This window comes from Nicotiana sylvestris, chromosome 4 (assembly GCF_000393655.2).
Source record: "Nicotiana sylvestris chromosome 4, ASM39365v2, whole genome shotgun sequence".
In the NCBI taxonomy this organism is placed as follows: Eukaryota; Viridiplantae; Streptophyta; class Magnoliopsida; order Solanales; family Solanaceae; genus Nicotiana; species Nicotiana sylvestris.
In genome coordinates this window covers 158,109,928-158,136,711 of record NC_091060.1, presented here as the reverse complement: position 1 = coordinate 158,136,711, position 26,784 = coordinate 158,109,928, and the positions used below count along the sequence as shown (strand labels likewise).

Sequence of the window (26,784 nt, the reverse complement as noted above, 5' to 3'; positions counted from 1 at the left end):
AGAGTTGGGCCATTATTCTGGTGCCCGTACTCCAGCTACAGGTCGTCATGGTAGGGGTTATATGAGTCACCCTATTCATTCAGCTCTTCGAGCAGCCAGTAGTGCTCCAGCTCCTCCTAGATCTCAGGAGCCTTATTATGCACCGTTGGTATCTAGCGCGTCTCCTGCGCGGGGTGCTTTCAGAGGTCAGTCCAGCAGGCCTGGCCCTAGCCAGTCACAACCACCACGTCCTCCCAAAGCTTTATTTGAGTGTGGTGACACACACCATATGGTTAGGGATTGCCCCAAACTTGGGAGGGGCGCACCTTCACAGACTTCTCAGCCACAGCGTGCCCCACAGAGTTCTCAGGCTATGATCACAGCTCCAGTTGCTACCCCACCTGTTCGGCCAGGTAGAGGTGGAGGTCGGGGAGGTAGAGGTTGCCCTAGAGGGGGAGGCCAGGCTAGATACTATGCCCTTCCTGCCCGTACCGAGGCTGTTGCCTCCGATTCTGTCATCACAGGTATTATACTGGTTTGCTCCGCATTTGGGTGTACCTCAGGATTCTTTGAGTTCCCCTGTTTATGTTTCTACTCCTGTGGGAGATTCTCTCATTGTAGACCGCGTTTATCGGTCGTGTTTGGTTTCTCTTAGTGGTTTTGATACCAGAGCCGATCTATTGTTACTCAGTATGGTCGACTTTGATATTATCTTGGGCATGGAATGGTTGTCGCCCCATTATGCTATTCTTGATTGTCACGTCAAAACCGTGACGCTGGCTATGCCAGGTGTACCACGTATTGAGTGGAGAGGTACCTTAGATTACACCCCCAGTAGAGTCATTTATTTTCTTAAAGCTCTTCGTATGGTTGAGAAGGGGTGTGACGCATATTTAGCTTATGTAAGGGATGTCCGTATTGATACCCCTTCAGTTGATTCAGTTCCAGTAGTACAGGATTTTCCTGATGTGTTTCCAGCTGACCTTTCAAGCATGCCGCTTGATAGAGATATTGATTTTGGCATTGATCTATTGCCGAGCAGTTAGCCCATTTCTATTCCTCCGTATCGTATGGCTCCTCCTGAGTTGAATGAGTTGAATGATCAGTTACAGGAATTGCTTGATAAGGGTTTTATTCGTCATAGTGTATCACTTTGGGGTGTTCCTATTTTGTTTGTGAAGAAGAATGATGGTTCTATGCGTATGTGTATTGATTATCGCCAGTTGAACAAGGTTATAGTGAAGAATCGTTATCCTTTGCCTAGTATTGATGATCTGTTTGACCAGCTTCAGGGCGTACGGGTGTTTTATAAGATTGATTTGCGCTTAGGTTACCATCAGTTGAAGATTCGGGAGCCAGATATCCCGAAGACTGCTTTCAGGACTCGGTATGGTCATTACGAGTTCCTTGTTATGTCATTTGGGCTGACCAATGCCTAACAACTTTTATCCATTTGATGCATAGTGTGTTCCGGCCCTATCTTGACTCGTTCATCATTGTTTTTATTGTTGATATTCTGGTGTATTTCCGGAGTTGGGAAGATCATGAGCAACACCTGAGGACCGTGCTTCAAACTCTGAGAGAGAAGAAGTTATATGCAAAGTTCTCGAAATGTGAGTTTTGGTTGGATTCAGTGGCATTCTTAGGCCACGTGGTATCGAGTGAGGGTATTCAGGTGGATTCGAAGAAGATAGAGGTCGTGCAGAGTTGGCCCAGACCATTCTCAGCTACCAAAATCCGTAGTTTCCTTGGTTTGGCTGGCTACTACCATCGTTTTGTGGAGGGGTTTTCATCGATTGCAGCCCCCATGACCAGATTGACCCAGAAGGGTGCTCCATTTCAGTGGATGGAGGAGTGTGAGACGAGGTTTCAGAAGCTCAAGACAGCATTGACTACAACCCCAATTTTGATACTGCCTACAAGTTCAAGGTCTTATACGGTCTATTGTGACGCCTCGAGGGTTGGCCTCAGAGCGGTGTTGATGTAGGACGGTAGGGTGATTGTCTACGCATCCAGATAGTTAAAGATACATGAGAAGAACTACCATGTTCACGACCTTGAGTTAGCTGCCATTGTTCACGCCCTAAAGATTTGGTGCCATTACTTATACGGTGTGCCTTGTGAGATTTATCCTGACCATCGGAGCTTGCAACATTTGTTCAAACAAAAGGATCTAAATTTGCGCCAGAGGAGGTGGTTGGAGTTGCTAAAGGACTATGATATCATTATTTTGTATCACCCGAGCAAGGCTAATATGGTTGCCGATGCTTTGAGTCGCCGGGCAGAGAGTTTGGGGAGTTTGGCTTATTTACCAGCATCAGAGAGGCCTATGGCGATGGATATTCAGGCCTTAGCCAGCCAGTTTATGAGATTGGATCTTTCGGAGCCCAGCCGGGTTCTAGCTTGCGTGATTTCTCGGTCTTCTTTATTTGATCGTATCAAGTAGCGACAGTATGATGACCCTCATTTGCTTGTCCTCAAGGACAAGGTTCAACACGGTGATGCTAGGGATGTGACTATTGGTCATGACGGGGTATGAGGATGCAGGGTCAGATTTGTATACCCAATGTTGAGGGGCTTCGGGAGTTGATTCTGGAGGAGGCACATAGCTCGCAGTATTCCATTCATCCGGGTGCCGCGAAGATGTATCGAGATTTGAGGCAGCACTATTGGTGGAGGCGGATGAAGATAGATATAGTCATATTTGTATCTCGGTGTCTCAACTGTCAGCAGGTGAAGTATGAGCACCAGAGACCGGGTAGGTTGCTTCAGCAGATAGAGATTCCGGAGTGGAAGTGGGAGCGGATCACCATAGACTTTGTAGTTGGGCTCCCATGGACTTTGAAGAAGTTTGATGTTATTTGGGTGATTGTGGATCGACTAACCAAGTCCGCTCATTTCATTCCTATGTGTACTACTTATTCTTTGGAGCGGTTGGCGAAGATTTATATCCGAGAGATTGTTCGTCTGCATGGTATTCTAGTTTCCATCATTTCAGATAGAGGTACCCAGTTCACATCATGGTTCTAGAGGGCTGTTCAGCATGAGTTAGGTACTCAGGTAGAGTTGAGTACGTCATTTCACTCTCAGACGGACGGACAGTCCGAGTGCACTATTCAGATTCTTGAGGATATGCTCCGAGCGTGTGTGATTGAGTTTGGAGGGTCTTGGGATTGGTTCTTGCCATTGGCGGAGTTTGCTTACAACAACAGCTATCAGTCCATCATTTAGATGGCCCTGTATGAGGCTTTATATGGTAGGCGATGCAGATATCCGGTGGGTTGGTTTGAGCCGGGTGAGGCTAGACTATTGGGCACAGATTTGGTTCAGGATGCTTTGGAGAAGGTTAAAGTGATTCAGGATAGACTATGTACAGCCCAGTCCAGACAGAAGAGTTATGCGGACCGGAAGGTTCACGATGTTTCCTATATGGTTGGAGAGCGGGTTCTGCTTCGGGTCTCGCCTATGAAGGGCGTTATGAGGTTCGGGAAGAAAGGGAAGTTGAGTCTGAGGTTTATTGGCCCTTTTGAGATATTGAGGCATGTTGGGGAGGTTGATTATGAGCTGGCCTTACCTCCCAGCTTGGCAGGAGTTCATCTGGTATTTCATGTTTCGTGTCACGACCCTAGTTCACCAACCGTGAACATGTCATGACGGCACCTAGTCTCTGTGACCAGGTAAGCCTAACACTTGCGGAAACCTAATAATTGCGGAAAAATAGAATACCATATTTAATTATCTAAAAAGGAAATTGTACTGAATGTCACTCGGCATATACGACTCAATATCTCAAGACTAAAACAATCCCAAAACCCGGAAACTCACCGGAAAACACAGGCTACAGAAATGTATAGTGAGGCTCCAAACTCCAGAATATCTAACAAACGGAAGGAAAGAGGACTAAGTACTAAAGATAGAATAAAGAGGGAGACTCGTCGGTCTGCGGACGCAGCAGATCTACCTCGAAGTCTCTGTAGTCCTCCTGCCTCACTGATAGTGTGCCTGAGTAGAGGTACCTGGATCTGCACATGAAAACATGCGCAGAAGAGGCGTGAGTACACCACAGCGGTACTTAGTAAGTGCCAAGCCTAACCTCGGTTGGGTAGTGACAAGGAAGGTCAGGGCCTACTGAGGTTATATAAAATATAAAGATGTCAGGATAAGATAAGCAGTGCAATTGAGAACCTACAGTAAGAATCTATGCAGGATAATAAGAGTACAATAACGGAAACGATGATGAAAGCAAACCATAAGGAAAGTAATCGGGGATCTCTAAGTATCCCGAGGATCTCTTAGTATCCTCGACATGTACTAGGGATCTCTTGGTATCCCGAGGATCTCTCGGTATCCTCAATAAAAGTCCGGGATCTCTTGGTATCCTCAATATGTACTAGGGATCTCTTGGTATCCCGAGGATCTCTCGGTATCCTCAATATATGTACGGGGGATCTCCCGGGAATCTAACCCGTAGTCCCAAAGTAAATGTGTAGGGGGAATCTCCCGGGAATCTAACCCGTAGTCCCAAAGTAAATGTGCAGGGGGAATCTCCCGGGAATCTAACCCGTAGTCCCAAAGTAAATGTGCAGGGGGAATCTCCTGGGAATCTAACCCGTAGTCCCAATTTAAAACACAGAGCAACAACACAAGAATATTAAATTAAACGCTAATTTCGTACCAAGTAAACATTTACTTCTAGCCTAACATGCTTCACGTAATGCAATTTAGGTAATTTAAGCAAATAAGCAATTAAGTCAACTAAACATGCCTTTCTAGACTAGCAACATGCTAAATTCACAAGTAGAATAAAACAAGAAAAGAACTCAATTGAAATACTTAAGGAAAAACCGGATTTTCAACAATTAGCTCAAGTACGCGCTCGTCACCTCACGTACAGGGAATTTCAATTATCAAATATAGCACATCCTAAGGGGAAAGGTCCCCCACACAAGGTTAGACAAGCCACTTACCTCGAACTGGCTCAAAATCAACTAGAAACCACATTTTTGCCACGAGTATCCGACTCCAAATGGCCCAAATCTAATCAATTCAATTGCATATCGTAAATATCATCTCAAACAAATGATCCTATATTTTAATTCAAAGCTAATACGCGAAATTATGGAAAATGACCAAAACTCCCCTTGGGACCACGTCTCGGAATCGGTAAAAATTTATATTCCCAGGAATCTCGCACTCCCACGAGTCTAACCATATGAAAATTATACAATTCCGACACTATTTGGTCCTTTAAATCATCATTTTACATTTTTGAAAGGTTTCACAATTTTCTTCCCAAATTCCATCTCAAATCACGAATTAAATGATGAATTCAGTGTTAGATTCATGTATCCTAGCCAAATCTTAGTTAAAATCACTTACCCGATGAATTTCTTGAAAAACCTTTCAAAAATCGCCAAAATCCGAGCTCTCTAGGTCAAAATATTAAATAAAACCCAAAACCTCGTATTTATAGGTACCCCTCAGGTTTCCAGCTAGTGCGGGCCGCACCAAAACTCACGCGGTCAGCGCAAGCCAGTGCGGTCCGCGCAAAGGCAACGTGCGGCCGCACAGGCCTCCCTCTGCAGTCACAGGCTTTAGTATTTTGGCCATAACTTTTGCTACAGATGTCCGATTGCAATATCTGTACCTTTATGGAAACAAGACACGAAGGGCTACAACTTTTGTTTTTGAATCACCTCAAAATTCCTTGTAGATCAAAAAATATGAGCTTCCGAAATAGGACCAGCGGGAGGGCCCTTCACCGCGGCCGCGCCCCACTTTGTGCGGTCCGCGCGACGCCTACCGCGGCCGCGCCCGCTTTTGTGCGGTCCGTACAACACTCAACGCGGGCGCACTAATTTTTGAGCGGACCGCGTGAGTGAGTTCTGGGGCCTGCAACCCCTGTAGACCTGGTACAGCTATGATTTTTGCACTAAAACATCTCGGAACCTACCGGGAACTCCCGGAACTTCAAACCAATTATACCAACACATCCCATGACATCGTTCAAACTTGATCAACACTTCGGAATGCTTATAACAACATCAAATCACCAATTTCACATAGGATTCAAGCCTAAGAACTCCAAGAACTCTTAAATTATGTTTTCGATCAAAACCTGTATCAAATCTCGTCCGAATGACCTAAAATTTTACACACACATCCCAAATGACATGACAGAGCTACTGAAACTTCCAGAATTCCATTCCGACCCTCGGATCAAAATCTCACTATCGGACCGGAAACTTCAAAAATTCAAACTTCGGCATTTCAAGCGTAAATTAGCTACGGACCTCCAAAATACATTCCGAACACGCTCCCAGCCCGAAATTCACCTAAAGGAGCTAACGGAACCGTTAGATTTCCATTCCGAGGATGTCTCCACACTGTTCCGACTTCGGTCAACTTTCTAACACTTAAGCTCTCATTTAGGGACTAAGTGTCCCAAAACTCCTCAAAACTGAAAACCGAGCATCCCGGCAAATCACATTAGCAGAAATAAACTTGGGGAAAGTAGTTAATAGGGGATCGAGACATTAATTCTTAAGACAACCGGCCGGGTCGTCACATTTCGATGCTCAGGAGGTATCATTGCGACCCGTCGCATATGTTGGATTTCAGTTCAGTCCAGTTGGACAAAGATCTATCTTATGTTGAGGAGCTGGTGGCAATATTGGACAGGCAGATTAGAAAGCTGAGGTCAAAGAACATTTCTCCGGTGAAGGTTCTGTGGCGGGGCCAGCCGATCGAGGAGGCATCCTGGGAGACCGAGCAGGATATGCGTAGCCGTTACCCTCATCTCTTCACTACTTGAGGTATGTCTCTATGCTCGTTCGAGGATGAACGAATGTTGAAGTGTAAGAGGATGTGATAACCGTTCGGTCGTCTTAAGAATTAATACCCTGATCCCTTATTAACTGCTTTCCCGTGTTTATTTCTGCTATTTTGGTTTGCCGAGACGTTTGGTTTTGAGTTTCGGAGAGTTTTGGGACACTTAGTCCCTAAATGAGAGCTTAAAAGTATTGGGAAGTTGATCATAGTCAGAGCAGTGTGAAGACGACCTCGGAATAGAAAACTGATGGTTTTGTTAGCTCCGTTAGGTGATTTCGGAATAGGGGCGTGATTGGAAGGTGTTTTGGAGGTCTGTAGCTAATTTAGGCTTGAAATGCCGAAAGTTGAATTTTCGAAGTTTCCGGTCCGATAGTGAGATTTTGATCCAAGAGTCGGAATGAAATTCTGGAAGTTGCAATAGTTGCGTCATGTCATTTGGGGATGTGTGTGCAAAATTTTAGGTCATTCGGACGTGGTTTGGTTAGGTTTTTTATCGAAAACGTATTTTGAGAAAATTTGGAGTTCTTAGGCTTAAATTCTTGATTAATCCGAGGTTTCGATGCTGTTTTAGGTGTTTTAAGGATTGGTACAAGTTTGAATAAGGTATTAGGTGACGTTGGTGTTTTTGGTTGAGGTCCCATGGGCCTCGGGATGATTTTGGATGATTGACGGAAAGATTTTGAAGTCAGAGATTTCAGAAAATTTGCTAGTGTCTGTCATAACCGCACCTGTGGTTTGGGTTCCGCAGGTGCGGAGCCGCAGAAGCGGCGTATGAGCCACAGAAGCGGATTCTCGATTCTCCTTCAGGTTTCGCAGATGCGGAAGGTTCACCGAAGATGCGGTCTCACATATGCGAAAGAAGTATTGCAGATGCGACTCCTAGGCTGTTTAATAAAAGTCGCAGATGCGACATGTGGTCCGCAGAAGCGGGACCGCAGATACGGTCCCAGAGTCGCAAATGCGGAAATCGCTGGGCAGAACATATAAATAGTTGCCTTTGCGAAAATTGGCTGTTCTTCCACCATTTTCATCCGGGTTTGGAGCTTTTGAGAGGGATTCTTGAGGAAATCAAAGGGATATCGATTGGAGGTAATGTCCTTGACTTCATAACTCGTTTTTATGTGATTTAAAACCTAATTAATGGTGAGAAATTTGAAAAAAAATGGGTAATTAGAGCTTGAGATTAAAAGACCTTTAATTGAGGATTTGAGGGGCCATTTAAACTCCGATTTCAGTGTTCTTGTTATGTATAGACTCGTGAGAGTACGAGAGTTCTAAAAATATATATTTTACTCGATTCCGAGACGTTGGACTGAGGGTCGTTTTGGTCATTTTACATGTTTTCGTGTATTAGCTTAGAATTTAATTGTAGAATCAGTTACTTGAAGTGTTATTTACAATATGCGATTGAATTGAATAGATTTGGGCCATTTGGAGTCGGATACTCGTGGCAAAAGTGTGGTTTCAAGTTGATTTTGAGCCGGTTCGAGGTAAGTGGCTTGTCTAACCTTGTGTGGGGGACCTCCCCCTTAGGATTGATATGTTTGGTAATTGAATTGCCTTGTGCATGAGGTGGCGGGCGCGTACTTGTGCAAATTGTTGGAAATCCAGTTTTCTTAAAGTATTTATTAGCATGATTCCTTTCCTGCTTTATTATACTTGCAAAATTTAGCATGTTGTTAGTTAGAAAACATGTTTACTTGACTTGAATGCCTTTTTGCTTAAATTGCCTTGATTGCACTACGTGAAGCATGTTAGGCTAGAATTACTCATTTTCTTGATATGAAATTTCATTTATGAATATCTTCTTGTTGTTGCTGCGTATTTACATTGGGACTACGGATGTGGCATTCCGGTAGCTCCCCCCTTGTCTGTTTACTTTGGGACTACAGGTTAGATTCCCGGTACATCCTCCTGCATATTTACTTTGGGACTAAGGGTTAGATTCCCGGTAGATCCCCCTACACAGTTATATGGAACTATGGGAATGCACCCGGTAGATTCCTCTAGTACTGGGTATTTACATTTGGGACTACGGAACGGGATTCCGATAGATCCCCACGCACTATGAGTTGGACTAAGGGACGGTATCCCGGGAGATCTTTCGTATATATATATATATATGATGGACTACGAGACGGTATCCCGGGAGATCCACTGGACATGTAAAGATGGGACTACAGGATGGTATCCTGGAAGGTGCCCCCGGTTGTTATCTTTATGTTGAGCTGTATTTCTTTCCGTGGCTTGTGTTGTCTTTGTTCTAGTTGTTGTTGTTCTGTCAATTCTATGTTATTTCTTACTGTTGCACTTATCTATATTGTTGTATTCCATACAGTTAACCCTTATATTGTATTTAATCTCAGTGGGACCCTAACCTTCCTCATCACTACCCAACCGAGGTTAGGCTTAGCATTTACTGAGTACCGCTATGGTGTACTCATGCCCTTTCTGCGCATGTTTTTCATGTGCAAATCCAGGTACCGCTGATCAGGCCTAATATCGTTGAGGGAGACAACTGCTTAGAGACTCCGAGGTACATCTGCCGCGTCCGCAGACCAAGGAGTCCCTTTCTATTCCTGCCTTTAGTATTTAGCCTTTATGTACTTTTCTGTTCTTTATTAGAAATTCTGGAGTTAGAGCCATGTAGTATTTCTTTTCTTAGCTTGTGATTCATGGGTTTTCGGGTTTTGTATTTATGTTTGCTGTTGAGAGTTAAACATGGTGTATGCCGAGCGACACATTTACCCACCGTTATTGCCTTATTTCTGTTTTTAAATTGTTTTACTTCTGCAAGTTTGGTTATCTTTCGCAAAGTTAGGCTTACCTAGTCGTAGAGACTAGGTGCCATCACGATGGTTCACGAAGGACGAACCAGGGTCGTGACAAGGGCGTAAAATTACCTAAATGACCCCATTTGGATCAATCTGGCCAAAAACGGTGTGGCCAAAAGGATTTTTCCTTCCTATAATACTTTGTTTTGGTAATTAAAACATTTTATTACTGCGGAGTATATTTATAGCTCGATAAGAACAAGAAAATAGGCTCCTACTTTACTGGACATTGCTCCTATAATACTTATTACTCCCTCTATCCCATATTAATAGTCATAGTTACTAAAAATAGTTGTTTTAAATTATTTGTTATTTTAGAAATTCAAGACAAAATTGATTATTTTTTTTCCTTTTTACCCTTAGTAATAATTGTTCTTGAAGATAGAGGTAACACATAAATAAAATAAATATTCAATGAAAAAAGATTATATCTCAAGACATAAATAAGGGTAGATAGTCTTGTCCCTTTCCTATTAATATTTTTTAAGGGGTGTGTAAAAGAGAAACACGACACATAATATGACACGGAAGAAGTAGACGTAGTTCATCAAGATTCATCGGATAAGAGAGTTAATTCAGTTTATTTAGTGAGACATCTCCTTGTTTGGCTCAAGAAATTAGGTGGGTTAATTATCTCGATATAAACTTTAGGATTAAATTTATCCGTATTTGGTATATTATTTTTATACCAAGATCTTGACAAAGGTGAGATAACTTATTCAAATTTTAGTTTTGCTTATAATTTCAAGATTATAATCCTTGAATAACTTGATTTTGAACTAATTAGCCTCTTAAGGATTAAAAAGTAGTTCATTTTGGACAATTTACTGTATCTAAGTGAAATTTATAATTTCGTCTTCTTTTAAAGTTAATAATGTGTCATCTTACTGCATGCACTCCTCATCCTAATTAACGAGTTAGGATAAAATATGCCCCTATCTCTTCTTTCCTCTTTAATTGATCATTAGCTACCAAGTCCGATATCTTTTTAAAATTTTACGAAAGAACAGTACTTTTTTCAGTTAAGGTTTTGTTTTCCTCTTTCGTTAATAGTAAAAACATAATTAAAAGGAGCAAGTGACATTAAAGAAGATCGCTTTCAAATAAATTGAGAAATATGGAGTTTGATCTCGACTGATTGTTTAAACATTTTGATAGCTCGGGTATAGTTGAATGTGATGTTAAGGAAATTATGATTGGTGTTGTTTGGAGTGTTAATTAGTTATATGATTGTCGTTTTTTATTAAAAAGAAATTCTAATGTTTTCTTGGTTTGGGTTAAAAAGCAAGCAAATCTAGTAGTTTATTGTTTGGCAAGAAAGTCGAGAACTTATACTAGTTCTTTTTATTGAAAGCATGCTCCTAATTTTATTATAAACTTGTTGGTGGCTGATTAAGTTTAATAAAGTTGTTTGTTTGAGTTTTAAAAAAAACATGGATTGAATTACACAAACCTCCCCACTCCCTAACAAAGACAAAAATAAAAGAGTGTACAAAAATACACTTATTTAGAGCCAATACTATTCATTAAATAACTACACCAGAAAAGGAAATACTATTATTTTCAGTATCTTCTGCATATATTTATGGACATTAACCACTTATTCTCCCCCCCTTTCCCTCATTATTTTTTAGTTATATATTCCCGACACAAGTAGCTGTAGCAAGCAACTTTTTATTTGCATCTTTTGCGTGAAAAAGAATGTATGATTAGCTTAATTAAGACTCAAACTTTCTGGTCCCATGCTTTAACTAAATTCTTGCCTTTGATTGATAGAAGCTTATTATCCTCACATTATACTTTCTAATCTGCCATTTAATAATTTTTATCAAACACTCTTTGACAAGAGTAATATTAGTTTAGGTCTTCTGTGAAGTACATGAGACAAATGTATTATTTTATTTGCTTATAGCTAGCGTATACTAATTGTTCTTCATTTATTAATCTCGGTATATACTAAATTGAACATCACTTTATTTTCTTACGGCTTAAAAAGAATAATTTATTTTATATTTGAAAACAATTTAAGTGAGAAATTTTTATATTCATACGAATATTGTGCAATATTTAAAATTACAAAAGTTCTTTTTAAAAAAAACTTAAATGTCGTGCCAAGTTAAATGTAATTGAAAAGGAGGGAATAATTCTTTTCAATTCGTGGCGTTAGGTTCTATAGTTGCGCGCGGTTGGCGCCAGGAAATAATAGATTTATTCAAGTACAATAAGAACTGGGATATGTACTATTCTTCCTGGGGACGTCAAGTTATAGCAAAAACAAATTTGGGAATATAAAGACAATAAAAAGGGAAAAGAGGTTGACCTATAATTGATGATCTTTATATTCTTAAAGCATGAAGATTGAACGACCAGGGAAATACAATATTATTCAGCTCATACAAGAACTCAAACATTGTATTTATGGAGAAGACCTAAAAATGCCATTTAACTTTCAGAAATGGTCTATTCATGTCATCCGTTAAAAAAATGTTCATTTCATGTCACTATCGTTACACATTTGGCTCATCCATGTCATTATTGACTAACAGCAGTGGCATGAATGAACCAAATAAAAATTGAGTCGTTAGTCAATAATGGCATAGGTGAGCCATATGTGTAACGACAGTGACATCAAATGAACATTTTTTAACGGATGACATGAATAGGCCTTTTCTGAAAGTTGAGTGGCATTTTTAGGCCTTTTCCGTTTCTTCTTTAAGAACTAAAATTTTCATGTTTGAAAAAATACTATGATTCATAATTTTTTGTACATAGTTAAAACTAACATTTATTTGAAAAATGTTTATTTGAAAAATGTTATAGGCAAAAGAAAATAATAGTTTGACTCTCTAGATAATGATAGTACAAAGTAGAACAAAGGAAAACTTCTCCTCCTATAGAATTGACCACGTTAATTAGAAGGATGTGCTCATAGTGATACTTAATTTGAAGCCTATAAAAATAAAAACAAATCTTTATTTGAAAAATGTTATTATTTTGAAATTTGAATTGTCTCAGCTGATAGTTATTGAAACTTATCAGTCCGACCAAAAAAAATATATATTTATAAGTAGCTCAATTTTTAATGAATAATAGTTATAATTTAAGGAAATTGCTGGCCCGCCCATCTCGTTGTCTATCTTTTACTTTTTCAAAAGTTTAGTCTTTTGTAAAATCTTCTTATAACAAGAAGAAAAGCCTGAAGATTGGACCAGCTTTTGGCATGAAATTGTCGCTTTCTTTATTTTGGTCTTTTAAGGATCATGCAAATGAATCCAAAGAAATAAGAAAAAAAGTGAAACAAGAAAAAATAAAGAAGAAAAATGTACGGGTCAAAATATGATCAAGAGGCCCTCGCCTGAAGTAAGGCAATCAAGAATCAGTTAGGCTGAGGTCGTGTTTAAGAAGCAATACTGGCGAGCTGAGTAGCTAATGTCAAGGTCGAGCACTTACATCGGGAAAAACGGCTAGTTTAGCAATAAGATATTTTTAAAGGAATATTCTGAGGAATACTCTCTGCATTTGTACTTTCAGTAGGTAAGAGATATGTCTCATATAAGCAGGAATAGAGAGAGAAAGAATGTGACATATAATTTTCTATTTTGATAAGCTCTTTCTTGAAAGTTGACTCTCAAGTAACTACAAACATCATCTTTACACAAGATTCGATTTGCTGTTTATTCCTAGCTTTCCCACATCAGATCCGATAAAGTATTTGATATTCCCACGTTTGGTTACCTTATATCATTGTCAGAGGGAGAATCATCCACCTTGTTATACATTTGGGTGAATTATTCTCTCTATTTACAGTTATTGTCATCTATCATATTTATTGTTTGTCCTTATCCCCTCATTCATTTATAACAATATCATTAAACCTCCTTTTGGCATTTAATAGCTTTAAATTCGGTTTCTAAACTATTACTATCCATCAATCTTGAATCTAGGATTTTTTATATTTAATTAGAATTTACCCATTATCATTTGTTTAATTAGTTTAACAAAAAGGCTTAACACTTTTTGGTCAAACAATTTTGGTGCCATTTGTGAGGATTTTCTAGTTAAAATTTTTAGTTTTTTCTAGATAAAAAAAAAACGCAAAACGCACAAAACTTTGCAAAATGTCGTATCTCGTTGTTTGCTCAAATCTGATATAGCAGGCACTGGAGAAGAAAAGAGAAAGGCGATAGCCGATCTCACCGCCAATCTCCTCAACACCATCAACGAAATAGATGAAATGGAGGGTGTGGATATAACACCAAACACCTCTCCCAGGCAAAACAACTCGACTCCACCTCCCGACAGTGTCACGACCTCGCACGGAAAGGGCACCTCTACGTCCACGACAGAAGAAGCACCACCAGCAGTGAGATAATTACTTGAGGCATGGTTGACAAATACGCTAACCGGCTTCCTCGTCAAGCCCGCTCGGATATCGAATAGGAAAGAAACAAGAGTTGGTGCCGCATCAGCAGCTGACGAACAATACGCTCCCCCCACATCAGGTATTACTCACAATGTTAGTGATGCAGGTAATGACATCCTCACAGCTATATTGAGGAAAATGGAGGATATGGAGAACGATAACAAAACGCTCCGTAGCCAAATGAAAGAGCACCAAGAAAGGGTAGACAAAATACGAGGTGCCCCAAAGCTGCTGCCAAAAAGAAACGCCAGTCGTTTTGTCGAGCAACCATATAGTGACGAGGCTGCACCACACACAATACCAAAAACTTTCAAAATGCCACCATACTTGCAAATATATGATGTCACGACGGACCCGGAGGATCATGTGACCCACTATGTCACTGCAGTGAAAGGCAACGACCTCGCAAAAGAACAAGTATTATCCATATTGTTGAAGAAGTTTGGAGAGGCCCCAACCGGCGGGGCCCTGACTTAGTACTCGCAGTTACCTGTGCTCTCCATAGAAACATTCGAGGAAATGGCTGACAAGTTCGTCACCGCCCATGCTAGGGCCAAAAAAGCGGAGGCAAGGGTGAACGACATATTCGCTATTAAGCAATCACCTAGCGAAGGACTCAGGGACTTCCTCGCCCAGTTCAACCGTGTAAGAATGACCCTCCTGAATGTATCTAAAGGAATGACGGTAGCTTCTTTCCAGAATGGGCTGAACAGAAGTGGGTTGCGGGCGACCAAAAAGTTGCTAAGCTGACTGTTGCGACCAAAAACACTCACGCAAGTGCACGTGATCGACAAGTAATAGAGTAGTGAGTAGAGTATCATTCCCACGAAGACTTATGATTAACTGTTGACTGATTCAAACCCAATTTCTGTATCTACCCAAGAGATTGTTCACAAAAGAGAGATGCAATTGTTTTACTGCTTAAACTATAAAGAATTAATCTAACTAAAGCAAGTAACCAAACGAATAGCAATTTCGAGTAACAAACAGTAGAAGAGGATATTTCAGGGTCACGAGCATAGTTAACAATCGTGTTGTGTTCTTGGCTTAGAATGACTAATCAATTTATCTGGGTTATTAATTGATAGGGTTGATATTACTCATAAGAATCTGTCGAGTTCTTACTTGCCTATTCAAGTCAACTCAATGCCTATATGTCTATGGAATTAAGATTAAAAAGAACGCATTTACAATTCCTGTATTTCAACCAAGCAAGGCAATTGGGTATATGTCTATCCCAATTGCGAATCCGTTCCCCGAGACCCAGGTTCAAGAACTTGCTCTATTTAATTCTATATGCAATCTAAAGTTCCCACTTTCGAGTTCAACTAAAGATTCGTAGATAGTATTTCACTGTTAGCTACTCAGCAAAATAATTGAACGCAGAATTAAATAAACAACCCAATATGATAAACCCATTTTGTCAAATTAAACTCCAAACAACAACATTCATGTTTTACCCATGACCCCAGAACAATGGATCTTAGCCACTCATACTAGTGTTCATCCTAAATAAGTTCAATTTCATCACAAAATAGCAAAAACAAGAGAAGAAAAGAAGAACTTGATGGTCAAAACTCCTCCTTGCCTCTTGCCTCTCTATTTCTTGCACCAAACTATGAAAACCCTTTTTGATTTAACCTTGGGTGAGCTTGACTTTATATAGGTTAAGTAGGTTTCTCTCCAGATTTCCAATTTTACCCCTAAATAACGTTTTTCCGGACCGGACACGCGCGAGCTCGCGCATAACTTCGCGCATGATTCTGCCTCGGCCTTTCTTACATGTGAACTCCTGCGCGCCTTCGCGCGTTTCTTCGCACACCTGGAGCTTGATTTCGTCCATTTTTTCATCTCGTCCTTGCGCGCACTCAACTCCGAGGGGTTGTTCTTGCTCATAAATCATTCCAATATCCTCTTGAAAGCATCATACAGGCTCCTCGTCCTGCAATGTATACATATCACAATTAAAGCTTACTTTTCATCAATTAACCATAATATGTCATTGGAATATAATCAAGCGGAAGCATAAACAATAGCTAAATTACCTAGATTTCGCCTATTATCAACACCCCACACTTAATTCATTGCTAGTCCTCGAGCAATCAACTATACTCTCTAGAGAATCCTTCACTCAACCATTTCCCTTAATGCATTACACCTAGAACAATGTACATGTATTACGCCTAGCAGTGAACAATCCTAGCCTCAAAGTCGACTCTCAAGTGCCATGCACTATTCACACTTCCTCAAAGTACTCTACACATAAGTCAAGACTTGCTTTTCCGTCACGAATCATATGCCCTCACAATTACATCAACAAAAACTGAGTTCAATCCACCACATTCAATTCATATACTCACATATATCAAGGAAATCACTCACTCTCACAAAAGAGGTCACATGCATGCAATTGGTACCATAAGCTTGCCCTTAATGTAAATCTCTACTAATGTAGGCTAGCTCGATCCAAAATCAATTAGGATTTTTTCATGGTTGTAATGTGGGCTAAGAGACGGGTATGATGTATTTAGGAATAGTGACTCAACCCATAAGCACTTTAACACATCACATGAGCAATTTTTAGCGCAAATTCTTCAACCCACTTCTCATTCACACACAATATCATCCCACAAATACTCCCTTCTTCTTTAAGCACTCTATTAATTCATTCCCACTAGCTGGAACAAGACACAATGTAATCATCTCCCTTTTTTTTTAGTTTATTCTTCTTGTCACTCAATTTCTGCTAGTGCTGTATTCGTTTACAACATAAGTGCACCTTTCATCCTTTTATTGGTTCCACTCAAAATCCACCCCATACTTATTTCCTTCTTACTTCTTTTAGCGCTCCTCTCATAATTGAAGTGCTTTAAGAGGTAAACGGATCAAAACAATGTCAATTAAGAATAAAAGGGTATAGGCTTGTAATGCGGGTGCCAACCAAAAGTCTAAAGGCTCAAAAAGGTTAACTAGGGACAAATTTTATTTGTGATAAGCAATTAAGCTCAAAAAGGTCAAAGAAAGCCTAACATCATTTTTCAAACCGAGCATCACCTAAAATTTCGCTTCAACTCACATACCGGGCAAGTTCTAGACACAAGTACAATACATGGACTACACAAAACTCACCACATATGGCATAAGACTCATTCCAGATCAGCTCATCAAGACACTCCATTACGAGCATTCAATTCAGTAACAAACATACAAATTAAGGCACTTTCTGTGAGATTCAGCAATTAGGACTAAGCGTTACACTCTAGGGTCTATTGTGTTCAGGTGTGTCAACGCTATGGGTTCTCTTTCAATTTTATAGCTCGTAGCCCATTACCCTAATCTACAAATCAAAAAGAAAACAAAAATAAAAACTACTTATGCCCGGTTCAAGCTAAACCCTTGGAAAAGAACCGCGGCTTAAAGAAAAACCAAGGGGGAATTGCTACACTACCTAAGAAAAAAATGAAAAAATCTTTTTGTTGTTTTCTCTAGACTCACTTCCCTCAAGAAAATCGTCTAAATGATCCGTCATCAGGAAGAGCCTACAATTTTTTCAGTTTTTCTTTCTCGACCTAGTCACTCAAGAACCCCGTCGAAAGGGATCCATCGTCGGGCCGAGCCATTTATCTAAATTAACAAAAAAAACTACTCCTGCTTAACAAAAACTATCAAGTCTACATGAAACAAACAAAACAACCCGGCAATTTGTACAACTACATACAACATACAATGAAGGAATCCCCCACCCCACACTTAAAAAGAAGACATGTCCCCATGGCTTAAAATTTACAAGAGCAGTGAGGTAAAGAGACTTCCCTGAAGCTTCACTCTTGATCGGAAATGGTTTCGGGGTTCACGTTGCACGCACGCCCCAAAGCTCGCAACCAACCCATTACATTAGCCTCCCCTGGCTCGTCAATGAAGGCCTACAAACTCTGCTCCATCAACTCATTGTACATGTGGGGGCATCGTTCCTTGACCTTTTTGATGTCAATGCCCCTCTCCGGAATTGGCTTCTTGGCAGCCTTCTCTGTAAAACGGGTCTGAGCCTCAGGGGAGACAAATTTGTTGCTGTCATAGGGACGTGCAGGAGCTACCCTTTGGCGGCTTAGGATGGACCTGTGGCTTGGCGCTTTTTCGATGGTGCCATAATACCTGCAAAATGTGAACACATTAGCTCAGCCCAACAAAATTAGTGTGACTTAATGTGGTTACTCACTTCACGCGCAAAATTGGTCACAAATACATAATCATGCTCATTGAGGCCTTTCCACAAACACCTTGTGGGCATTAGGCTCTCACAACTTTTTTCTAAGTGTCTTGCAACAAGGCTCCCCCACAAAATCTTATCCAGAACCCAACTCAAGTGCTACCCACCCCACACTTACAACAAACTAACCCCAAAACATATTTCACCAAGTTTGAACACCAAATCACAAAACACATCTACACTAATGGTATAAGATACAACATAAAAAAATCTGAAAGTAGAAAGAGAAAAATAAAGAAAACTACAACTAGGGCTCATACCTTGTTGAAAATCATGAGAGAGGGGGATGGGGGCAGGGGTGCTGGAATTTGGTGTTTTTGAAGGAGTTGGGAGAGTTTGGAAGAGGGGATTTGGGTTTTGTTTAATAGAATGGGGGGTAATTGTGTCTAAAACAAATAACCAATTAAACCACAAAAATAAAAAAAACTAAAAAGAAAAACTAAAACTAAAAAGAAAAACAAAACGCCTGAAAAGTTCCAGGCAGAATGGTCCGCCCAGGCGCGCAAACTTGTGCGCGAAGTTTTGGAGCTCGCGCGTTTCTTCGCGCGGTGCTGTTGAGTTCCAGGCAGAATGGTTCGCACAGGCGCGCGAACTTGTGCGCGAAGTTTTGGAGCTCGCGCGTTTCTTCGCGTGGTGCTGTTGAGTTCCAAGCAGAATAGTTCGCCCAGGCGCGTGAACTTGTGCGCGAAGTGGGCGCAAAGTCACGCTCCTGGGCGTTTATTTTTGCATTTATTTTCACCTGGTTTGCTTGTAGTTGATGGTCCTTTCACCCGCCCTTCGTTGCCTGCATTTGTTAGTAAGTTAAAGCTCAAACTAAAACACTACTACTATCGTTGGGTTGCCTCCCAACCAGCGTCTTATTTAACGTCGTGGCACGACGGTTACAACATTTCAATGGGTTGCCTCCCATCCAGCACCTGATTTAACGTCGCGGCACGACTCAACATGTTCTCAAGCATCCTTCAAGTCCACTGAGGTCTTGTGACGTGAAAAGTCACCACCCCAGTAATGTTTTATCCGTTGACCGTTCACCAAGAAAGTGCCAGTTGAACTCATATCTCTCAACTTCACGGCTCCATGAGGCTTCACGTTTACCACAACAAAAGGGCCCGACCAACGAGATTTAAGCTTTCCGGGGAAAAACTTCAACCTCGAATTGAACAGCAGAACTTCTTGCCCTGGCTCGAACTCTCGATGTTGAATGTGCTTGTCATGCCACCTCTTAGTCTTCTCTTTATACAATTTGGCATTCTCATATGCATGTAATCAAAACTCCTCGAGCTCATCGAGTAGCAGCAACCTCTTCTCTCCAGCTAAGTCCCCATCCATATTCAGCTTCTTTATTGCCCAATAGGCCTTGTGCTCAAGTTCGACCGGCAAGTGACATGCCTTCCCATACACCAATCTATAAGGAGAAGCACCTATGGGAGTTTTGTATGCTGTTCGATACGCCCACAATGCGTCGTCTAACTTTTCGGCCCAATCTTTTCTATTTGCACTCACTGTTTTCTCAATAATTTGCTTTAACTCTCTGTTTGAAACCTCCACTTGACCACTCATCTGTGGGTGATAGGCAGTGGAGACCTTATGCTTGACCCCGTACTTTGCAAGGACATTGTTTAACAGTTTGTTGCAGAAATGCGTACCTCCATCGCTGATCAACACTCTGGGAGTTCCAAAGCGTGTGAAGATATGCTTCTTGATAAAGTTTACCACCACCTTCGCATCATTAGAGGGAAGAGCAATGGCCTCCACCCACTTAGACACATAATCAACTGCCACCAAGATGTATCTATGGCCGTTCGAGTATGGAAAAGGTCACATGAAGTCAATTCCCCAAACATCAAAAAGATCCACTACCAGGATATTTTGCAGCGACATCTCGTGCTTCTTAGTGATCATCCCGGTTCTTTGGCACCTGTCACACATGTTAACAAAGGTGTGTGCATCCCTAAACAATTTTGGCTAATAGAAACCTGATTGTAGCACTTTTTGGGCGGTCCTGTCTCTACCGTGATGACCTCCGTATGACGAGGCGTGACAACTATGAAGTATGGCACTCATCCCCTCCTCAGGTACACATCTCCGCATCAACTGATCTGCACATAGCCTGTATAAGAATGGCTCATCCCACATGTAGAGCCTCACATCATGCAAGAACCTTCATCTATTGTCTGGTGTCAATTCTGGTGGTGTCACCCCACTTGCAATAAAGTTCACATAATCTGCATACCACGGGTCTGTGCTTGAGGTGATTGCCAATAACTGCTCATCAGGGAATGTTTCTTTGATTGCACCCCCTTCAACCACATGGTTCCGATTTTCTAACCTGGACAAGTGATCAGCCGCTTGGTTCTCTGTTCCTTTGCGATCTCGGATCTCTAAATCAAACTCCTGCAAGAGCAGGACCCACCGAATCAGTCTCGGCTTGGCATCCTTCTTCTCAAATAGGTATCTGATAGCTGAATGATCTGTGTAGACGATGACTTTGGTCCCCACAAGATATGACCTGAACTTGTCAAATGCCCACACCACTGCAAGCAACTCTTTTTCCGTGACGGTATAGTTCATCTGAGCTAGATTCAGAGTTTTGCTCGCATAGTAGATGGAGTGGAATATCTTATTTCTCATTTTCCCAAGACAACACCAATAGCCAAGTCGCTCGCATCGCACATCAACTCAAATGGCTGCTCCCAATCCAGAGCAATTATGATTGGTGCAGTAACCAACCTTCCTTTCAGCTCATCGAATGCCTTCAGACAGGCATCATCAAATTTGAAGGCGACATCTTTCTCAAGCAACCTGCACAAGGGAGAGGAAATTTTCGAGAAATCTTTAATGAAATGACGATAAAAACCTGCATGGCCCAAGAAACTGCGAATGCCTTTGACAGATATCGGTGGAGGTAATTTTTCAATCGCTTCCACCTTTGCCTTGTCCACCTGCAAACCATCTTTGGAAACCTTGTGCCCCAGGACTATACCTTCACGTATCATGAAATGGCACTTTTCCCAGTTTAGCACCAAGTTAGTTTCTTCACACCTAGCAAGTACTTTATCAAGGTTCATCAAGCAGTTATCAAAAGAACATCCAAACACAGAAAAATCATCCATGAACACTTCCAAAAACCTCTCAACCATGTCAGTAAAAATGACCATCATACACCTTTGAAAAGTCGCAGGTGCATTACACAGACCAAAGGGCATTCGCTTGAACGCATACGTGCCATAAGGACACGTAAAAGTGGTCTTCTCTTGGTCCTCTAGGGCTATAACAATCTGATTATACCCCGAGTAACCATATAAGAAGCAGTAGTACTCTTGGCAAGCTAATCTATCAAGCATTTGGTCAATAAAGGGGAGGGGAAAGTGGTCCTTCCGGGTGGCATTGGTCAATTTTCTATAATCAATGCAAATTCTCCACCTGGTGACAGTTCGTGTAGGTATTAAATCATTATTCTCATTAACTACTACAGTCATCCCCCTTTCTTCGGTACACATTGGACGGGGCTTACCCATTTGTTGTCTGAGATAGGAAATACAATACCTGCATCGAGCCACTTAATAACTTCTTTTCTTACCACCTCTTTCATGATTGGATTGAGTCGGCGTTGTTGCTCTACACTGGGCTTGTGTCCGTCCTCCATGAGGATTTTGTGCATGCAGAAGGCTGGACTAATGCCCTTAATGTCAGACATAGTCCACCCAAGTGCTCGCTTATGCTCACGTAGCACTCTCAACAGCTTTTCTTCCTGCAATTTAGACAAGTCAGACGAGACAATAACAGGTAAAGTGTTAGAGTCACCCAAATAAGCATATTGTAGGTGAGGTGGAAGGGGTTTAAGTTCCAATTTTGGGTCTTCCTCAATTGACGTCTTTGAAGGAGGCCCTTCTGGTCTATTCAAAGGCTCGAAGGGGTGCGTCCCTTGCAGGTACGCACAAGATGTATCAAGGATGTGTATCATCTCCTCAACCTCCTCATCAACCCCCAGGCTATCAAGCAACATAAGTGCTTTCTCTAGAGAATCATCTAGATATATACTCGGATAATGAATCTGCTCATCGGCCTCAATAACAGATATCATTGAGAGCTCCTCATAGTGGCAGGGAAGTTGGATTGCTTTGTAGACATTAAAAAGTGCTTCCTCATCATCTACCCTCAAAATCATCTTTCCCTCTCTCACTTTGATAATTGCATCACCAGTAGCTAAGAGAGGTCACCCCAATATGATTGGAACCAGTTCGTCAGCCTCATAATCGAGGATAATGAAATCAGCAGGGAAGATGAATTTCCCAATCTGCAGCAACACATCTTCAATCACCCCTTCAGGGTGTGCTATCGATCTGTCAGCCAGTTGTAACATCACAGTAGTGGGCCTTGGAGCTCCCAGGCCCAGTTGCTTGAATAAGGATATGGGCATTAGATTTATGCTCGCCCCCAAATCGCAAAGAGCACGACCCACATCAATATTTCCAATGCGCACAGGAATCGTGAAGCTGCCAGGATCCTTAAGCTTTTGAGGGAGCTTATTTTGGACCCTTGAAGTGCACTCCTTAGTAAGTGCCACTGTCTCAAATTTAGTTAATCTTCTCTTATGAGCCACTATATCTTTTATGTATTTAGCATACTTTGGAATTTCACGAAGCACATCAACAAGTGGGATATTCAATTGAACCTGGCTCAACATAGAGAGGAATTTTGTGAACATGCGATCATCATTCTTTTTCTGCAATCTCTGGGGAAAAGGTGGTGGTGGTCTTGGGGCCTCCACTGGCTCTGAAATTTCAGCAGCATTATTTGGCTCTTGAGTCACTTTAGGGATCAACTCTCCCTCAGGTATGGGCTTATCTTTCTTTTTCTTTGGCACTTCCTCTAGCTCCCTCCCGTTTCTAAGTGTAACTGCATTCACTTGAGGGTTCTTTTATGTATCACTGGGGAGGGCGCCTGCAGGTCTAGTGTTTTGATTTGTTGCTAACTGCCCCATTTGCCTTTCAAGATTTCTGAAGTCGATCCTGAGTTGCTGATTGTCAATCAACAATTTCTTTAGCAGATCATTGGTACTTTCTTCCATTTGTTGGGGTGTTCTCTGAGGCTGATTGAAATTCCCTTGGGGTCTATGCTGATTCTGATTCTGCTGATTTCCACCCCTTGAGAAGTTGGGATGATTCCTCCAATTTGGATTGTAAGAATTTCCGTATTATGCATGCTGATTCGGTGGACCTCTGTTCTGTTGCCCCACATAATAGATGGATTCTGGATTCGTGGGGCACATATCACTCATATGACTGTCATCACAAAGTTCGCAACAAATAGTCATTTGTTGTACGTGTTGCATTGTCTGTGGTTGCTTCATTGTCATCTTAGTCATAAGATTGGCCAGCTTTGAAATATCGGCTCTCAAGGCTGACACTTCGTCTAACTCAAGTAACCCAGCTGATTTTTGCTTAACTGCCTTTCGTGAATCACCCTCACCTTGTCAGTTCTTATCATTAGCAGTGAAGTTATTCAGCAAGATTTGGATTTCACTATACGGTCTGGCCATGCAACTACCCCCACAAGCTGAATCAAGATTCATCTTTGAAGCATCATCTAACCCATCTACAAAAGTGTGACCCAATACCTCGTCCGTCTGGCAATAATGAGGACAGTCTCTGAGCATCTTCTTGTACCTTTCCCATGCTTGACGCAGTGTCTCGCCAGCTCGTTGTTCAAACCCAAGAATTTGACTCCTCAATACCTTTGTTTTCTTAATGGGGAAAAACTTGATTAAGAATTTCCTCGAGAAAATCATCCCAAGTGCGGATTGAATTTGTTGGCTCTTTATTCAACCACTCCTTAGCTTCCCCAATGGTTGAAAAGGGGAAAAGTGTCAGCCTGACATAGTCCTTGGAAACGTTCGGATAGTTGTAGGTATCCGTAATTTCCAAGAAATTCTGAATATGCCTCTGGGGGTCTTCATGAGGTAAACCCACAAACAGCCTTATGGATTGGATCAGCTGCACCATGTATTGTTTCAGCTTAAAGTGTCGAGTGATGTCAGGCTTCACAATAGCCTGAGTCATATTAGCCAGACTGGGCCTTGCGACTTCAATCACCGCGCGTTCCTCATTACCTGCCATCTCAATTGGCTGTGGTTGAACTACGATGTCCAACTCTCTTTCAATTCTGGTTCTAGTGTCCACCTCTCTCCTCAATCTGTGAAGTGTTCGTTCAATTTCAGGATCGAGAGGAAGGAGATTGTTTGCGCTTCTACTTCTTCACATTCAATAGAAACTCTTGTATTAGCACAAACAAAGTGAACTGAGAGTTAAAACTCGAATAAATAAATAATAAAAGCTCAATTCAGTCAAGTAGCTAATTTCTAAGTCCCCGGCAACTGCGCCAAAAACTTGTTGTGACCAAAAACACTCACGCAAGTGCACGTGATCATCAAGTAATAGAGTAGTGAGTAGAGTATCATTCCCACGAAGACTTATGATTAACTGTTGACTGATTCAAACCCAATTTCTATATCTACCCAAGAGATTGTTCACAAAAGAGAGATGTAATTGTTTTACTGCTTAAACTATAAAGAATTAATCTAACTAAAGCAAGTAACCAAACAAATACCACTTTCGAGTAACAAACAGTAGGATAGGATATTCCAGGGTCACGGGCATAGTTAACAATCGTGTTGTGTTCTTGGCTTAGAATGACTAATCAATTTATCTGGGTTATTGATTGACAGGGTTGATATTACTCATAAGAATCTGTCGAGTTCTTACTCGAATATTCAAGTCAACTCAATGCCTATATGTCTATGGAATTAAGATTAACAAGAACACATTTACAATTCCTGTATTTCAACCAAGCAAGACAATTGGGTATATGTCTATCCCAATTGCGAATCTGTTCCCCGAGACCCAGGTTCAAGAACTTGCTCTATTTAATTCTATATGCAATCTAAAGTTCCCACTTTCGAGTTCAACTAAAGATTCGTAGATAGTATTTCACTGTTAGCTACTCAGCAGAATAATTGAACGCAGAATTAAATAAACAACCCAATATGATAAACCCACTTTGTCAAATTAAACTCCAAACAACAACATTTATGTTTTATCCATGACCCCAGAACAATGGGTCTTAGCCACTCATACTAGTGTTCATCCCAAATAAGTTCAATTTCATCACAAAATAGCAAAAACAAGAGAAGAAAAGAAGAACTTGATGGTAAAAACTCCTCCTTGCCTCTTGCCTCTCTATTTCTTGCACTAAACTATGAAAACCCTTTTTGATTTAACCTTGGGCGAGCTTGACTTTATATAGGTTAAGTGGGTTTCTCTCCAGATTTCCAATTTTACCCCTAAATAATGTTTTTCCTGACCGGACACGCGCGAGCTCGTGCATAACTTCACGCGATTCTTTGCGCATGATTCTGCCTTAGCCTTTCTTACGCGTGAACTCCTGCGCGCCTTCGCGCACCTGGAGCTTGATTTCGTCCATTTTTTCATCTCGTCCTTGCGCGCACTCAACTCTGAGGGGTTGTTCTTGCTCATAAATCATTCCAATATCCTCTTGAAAGCATCATACAGGCTCCTCGTCCTGCAATGTATACATATCACAATTAAAGCCTATTTTTAATCAATTAACCATAATATGTCATTGGAATATAATCAAGCGGAAGCATAAACAATAGCTAAATCACCTAGATTTCGCCTATTATCACTGACCAAAAAGTTGATGAGCGATTGAGGAAGGGTCAAATGCCCTCTACGAACTTTACGTAAGATGTATTATGGTCGATGATGGAAGCGGCGTGTGCATCATCCATCCTCGAGTTCTCACCTAAATGAAGTTCGAGGACAAGATGTTCCACGCTGCATCACGCTACCAGGTTTTAACAATGTAGTCGAGCGGACATCTGGAGAGATCACACTGCCCTTCCTGGCCGAGGGCGTCACCTTGGAGACTGATAAGTTAGGATTTTAACATGTTTTATGCCCCTACTTGCCTATTCTTTGATCATATATTGTTACAAAATAGTCCTAAAAGGCTCACAAGTTGTGCTTGATCGCAGGTTTGATCGACAAAGTGACAAAATGTCAAAGATCGGCTCAAAAAGGAGTGAAACCTACTCAAGTACCAAAGACCAAGAAATTTAAAAAAAAGAAGGCCTAGTGCGGACCGCGCAAAGTGGAATGCGGCCGCACTAGACGGTTCAGAGAGTTGGTGAATCAGGCTAGAAGAAGCGCGATCGTGGTACACATCTCGCGATCCGCGGTGAAGGCTCCGCGGCCGCACTACTCTTTTGTGCGGTAATGAGGTTCAAAGAGATGAAGTTTGCAAAGCCAGTGCCATGCGGTTCGCAGTCGTGGTTGCGCGGACCACACCAGCTCCCTCCGTGGCCGCGGTCCATTCTACACGGTCTACGGAGTCCAAGTTCAGAGAAGCAGGAGTGAGCCCAGTGTGAC

The 26,784-nt window shown here is 41.4% G+C and overlaps 1 protein-coding gene across 1 annotated transcript; it reads right to left on the bottom strand.

The window, feature by feature from the left end:
* Positions 1–22,550: 22,550 nt before the first annotated feature.
* On the bottom strand, positions 22,551–24,396 carry LOC138890404 (uncharacterized). The gene is made up of 3 exons (XM_070173786.1): positions 24,097–24,396; positions 23,885–23,963; positions 22,551–23,233 (listed from the first exon to the last, which is right to left on the bottom strand). The coding sequence occupies exons 1-3, from the start codon at positions 24,394–24,396 to the stop codon at positions 22,551–22,553; spliced, it is 1,062 nt and encodes a 353-aa protein (XP_070029887.1).
* Positions 24,397–26,784: the final 2,388 nt, after the last annotated feature.